The sequence below is a fragment of the Oncorhynchus masou genome, chromosome 5, assembly GCF_036934945.1.
Source record: "Oncorhynchus masou masou isolate Uvic2021 chromosome 5, UVic_Omas_1.1, whole genome shotgun sequence".
In the NCBI taxonomy this organism is placed as follows: domain Eukaryota; kingdom Metazoa; phylum Chordata; class Actinopteri; order Salmoniformes; family Salmonidae; genus Oncorhynchus; species Oncorhynchus masou.
The window spans coordinates 64,568,565-64,573,059 of record NC_088216.1 but is presented as its reverse complement, the minus strand read 5'-3'; the positions used below and the strand labels follow the sequence as shown (position 1 = coordinate 64,573,059).

Here is a 4,495-nt window from a genome sequence, read left to right as displayed (position 1 = left end):
CCTGAGGGGTGCTGATTAAAATCCCAGCACTGGCAACAGTGTGAGATGTACTAGCAACCAGAGGGTTGCTGGCTTCTATTGCTGTTGTGAAAAATTCTCTGTGTTGTTCCAATGTCCGCTAGTTTATCAAATATATGCTCTATTCAAGGTTCACTCTCAATAAATATGTGGGGAAAGACACACATTTCAGGTTTCATCCAACTGTGGGTGAAGTATTGTTCTCTGTGTTGTTCCAATTTCAGTCAGTTTATCAAATGTTCTATTCAAGATTTGCCGGCCAGTTACAGTTGGTAGACCACTCACTCAAACAACAATATGTGTTTTTCAATGCTTTTTTATTAAACATGAGGCATTCATAAACATACAAAAGAATACAAAACTCCAAAGACTTGTGTCAATGAAAACAAAAAGAACATTAAATAAGTACAAAGCCTTGTAAGATAGAACTGTAACAAACCCAAAACCCTCAAAATAAAAGTCAATTGATAAAAAGAAAAACAGTCAAATAAGTGCTAAATATGCTCCAAAGTAACAGTTTCTAGAAAATGAGCCTATCAATTAATCAGTCTTTGAATTTTTGAGCCAATTATGTTTTTGGCCATCTGAAGATGGCAATTTTAAACATGAGATCAAAATTGTTGTCACGATATGCAGAATGAGAATTGTGAGTGGCTTGTCTTCTGATGGCCATCAGGTTGATATTGACTAACAGCCTGTGCAGGCAGCAAAGGCACATATCTCACAGATGTCCATAGGCACAGCAGCTGGAAGAAAGAAGAGAAAGCTACAGTGTTAAAACATGTTCCATAATCACTCAATCAATCATACTACAACTGCATATTGTAGAGACCAACTACATGTACATAAGAGATACATGTTCTATATACAATTCCGATCAATGACTCCATCAGCAAATTATTACGGTCTTATCACAATCTGGTCCGATCCACCAACTTGGACTGTAGTGGATATTATGCTCTAGAGGGGTCTTTTCTTACCTAGTCTTGAGAGGGACATACTTGCCCCTCTCTTCATGCAAAGGGGCATGAACTCCTGTGGCAGGGAAGGGTTAGCACAGACAGAAGCAAAGCTGGTGCTGGTGACACGAGGATTCTGTATCCTGTTTACATTGCTGCCCTCTGCTGTCAGTTCTTGGAGCTTCTTCACTGATTCCAGTGAGAAATAAAAGTCTCCCTCCTACAGAGAAGGGATGAGAGGACATAGACACAGTTTAGACAAAGCACCATATCTGTGGGTCATATTGGGGTCCCAGCCAATCATTGCAATGCTTTACACATTCTGAATGTGAGGAGGATGCCCATAGACTTGTAATGCTGGCTTGCACCAAGTATATGCCTTGTTGCTAAAAATAAAATGCTACACAGAATTTTGTCTGTTACAGCTACATACCGAGGGTTAACAAAACATTATTTCATTAGATTACCATTGACCATTTTGACATCTGCAGTCAATAGTCATATTATAGTACATTATAGTAAGGTAAGCCTTGCTTTAAGAGGAGCCCTTACCTGTACTTTGACAGCTTGGGCTTCAGACACCAGACAGAGAGCCAGGACCATGAGAGCAATGGAGAGAATGGTCTTCATCTTGTCTTTTGAGAGGTTTGCTTTGAGCCTTTAGTCTTGCTGTTGTTGGTGTGTTTGGAAGATTGCTCACCTCAGTTTCTGCTCTCCGTTCATCTCCCTCCTTCCTTTTAAAGGGTTGACTCTCAACTCAGTTCAGTCATGCAGGCCTAGGATTGGCCGAGCTGCAAACGGGAGAAACGTATTTCTCACGGGTTAATGAGTAGTGATGGTGGATTTTACAATGTCATAAAGGTGGATTCATAAAGCCTCTCTGACCTCATCCCAAGTCTGATGTTTTTATGGACACACTTGATGGTATGTCTTCTACAGTCGGTCACACACCTCCACTTACCACGTTGGTTAACAAGGAATCCCTGTTTACTGTCACACAAACTATCTTTATGTAAACTATCCACAATCTTTCTGCCAAATTAAAGCTCATCTACCCCCTACATTTAAAAAAAATGTATAATAATAATAAAAAAATAAAAAAATATTTACAGTACCAGTCAAAAGTTTGGTAAAATACCAAGCATATTATGGCAAGAACAGCTCAAATAAGCAAAGAAAAATGAAAGTCAATCATTACTTTAAGACATGGTCAGTCAATCTGGGAAATTTCAAGAACTTTGAAAGCGCTATGATGAAACTGGCTCTCATGAGGACCGCCACAGGAAGGAAGACGCAGAGTTACCTCTGCTGCAGAGGATAAGTTCATTTGAGTTACCAGCCTCAGAAATTAAAACCCCCAAAAATGCTTCACAGAGTTCAAGTAACAAGACACATTTCAACATCAGCTGTTCAAAGGAGACCGTGTGAATCAGGCCTTCGTGGTCAAAATACTGCAATGCTTTTTGTGGAGGTCTACAATTTTTTTCCTGAGGTCTTGGCTAATTTCTTTTGATTTTCCCATGATGCCAAGCAATGAGGCACTGAGTTTGAAGGAAGGCCTTCAAATACATCCACAGGTACACCTACAATTGACTGAAATGATGTCAGTTAGCCTATCAGAAGCTTCTAAAGCCATGACATAATTGTCTGGAATTTTCCAAGCTGTTTAAAGGCACAGTCAACTTAGTGTATGTAAACTTCTGACCCACTGAAATTGTGATACAGTGAATTACAAGTGAAGTAATCTTTCTGCAAACAATTGTTGGAAAAATGACTTGTGTCATGTATAAAGTAGATGTCCTAACTGACTTGCCCAAACTATAGTTTGTTAAACAAGAAGTTTGTGGAGTGTTTGAAAACTAGTTTTAATAATTCCAACCTAAGTGTATGTAAACTTCCGACTTCAACTGTATATATCTTTATGTTGAAGCTTGACAAACTTTGCATAGTTTGCACAAAATAACACTATTGCACAGACTTTTATGCTAATTAGACATATTTGTTGAGGTCTGTACAGGATTTATTTGAATTAATCTGTTGTCTGCAAGGATGGTAGAATGATTGCCCTTTGGGCTCTAAGAAAGTTATTATAGCAAACTAAAACTAAAACTAAAATGTATCATGAAAAAACTATTTTGTTAACTAAAATAAAATAATGAACAAACCCATTTGAAAGGCTAAATCTATATGGAAACTATTATCTTTAACTCCAAAACGAACTAAAAGAAAATAAGAGAAAAGGAAAATGTATTCTAAACTTATAGAATGTGGCTTTCAAGCTTTTTGGCGGTTTACTTAATCTGGTGGGTAAATGGGATGTAACTGTTTCAAATAAGCCTACCTTGTGCATCACTATCACTAGCTAACAGAGAAAAACTTGGCTAGGCAGCTAACTTGATTCTTCTTACATTTCAAATCAAATCAAATTGTATTTGTCACATGCGCCGAATACAACAGGTGTAGTAGACCTTACAGTGAAATGCTTGCTTACAAGCCCTTAACCAACAATGCAGTTTTAAGAAAAATACCTTAAAAAAATAAGAAACAAAGGAACAGCAGTAAAATAATAATAGGGAGGCTATACCGGTACAGAGTCAATGTGCGGGGGCACCGATTAGTCGAGGTAATTGAGGTAATATGTACATGTAGGTAGAGTTATTAAAGTGACTATGCATAGATAATAACCGAGAGTAGCAGCAGCGTACAAGGGTGGGGGGTGGGGGGGGGGTGCAAATAGACTGGGTTGCCATTTGATTAGATGTTCAGGAGTCTTATGGCTTGGGGGTAGAAGCTGTTTAGAATCTTCTTGGACCTAGACTTGGCGCTCCGGTAACACTTGCTGTGCGGTAGCAGAGAGAACAGTCTATGACTAGGGTGTCTAGAGTCTTTGACAATTTGTAGGGCCTTCCTCTCACACCGCCTGGTATAAAGATCCTGGATGGCAGAAAGCTTGGCCCCAGTGATATACTGGGTCGTATTATTGTGCCTTGCGGTCGGAGGCCGAGCAGTTGTTATACCAGGCAGTGATGCAACCTGTCAGGATGCTCTCGATGGTGCAGCTGTAGAACCTTTTAAGGATCTGAGGACCCATGACAAATCTTTTCAGTCTCCTGAGAGGGAATAGGTTTTGTCGTGTCCTCTTCACGACTGTCTTGGTGTGCTTGGAATATGTTAATTTGTTGGTGATGTGGACACCAAGGAACTTGAAGCTCGCAACCTACTCCCCTGCAGCCCCGTTGATGTGAATGGGGGCTTGCTCGGTCCTCTTTTTCCTGTAGCCCACAATCATCTCCTTTGTCTTTATCACATTGAGTGAGAGGTTGTTGTCCTGGCACCACACGGTCAGGTCTCTGACCTCCTCCCTATAGGCTGTCTCATCGTTGTCGGTGATCAGGCTGTTGTGTCGTCAGCAAGCTTAATGATGGTGTTGGAATCGTGCCTGGCCGTGCAGTCATTAGTGAACAGAGAGGCTAAGCACACACCCGAGAGGGCCCCCTGTGTTGAGGATCAGTGTGGCG

At 40.4% G+C, this 4,495-nt stretch overlaps 1 protein-coding gene across 1 annotated transcript; it reads right to left on the bottom strand.

Annotated features, from left to right (window-relative positions):
• Positions 1-316: 316 nt before the first annotated feature.
• LOC135527713 (guanylin-like) lies at positions 317-1,698 on the bottom strand. Its single transcript, XM_064956230.1, has 3 exons — positions 1,530-1,698; positions 999-1,197; positions 317-764 (listed from the first exon to the last, which is right to left on the bottom strand). Exons 1-3 carry the CDS (start codon positions 1,605-1,607, stop codon positions 706-708), a joined length of 336 nt encoding a protein of 111 aa, XP_064812302.1. The 5' UTR covers positions 1,608-1,698; the 3' UTR covers positions 317-705.
• Between the last annotated feature and the right edge of the window lie 2,797 nt (positions 1,699-4,495).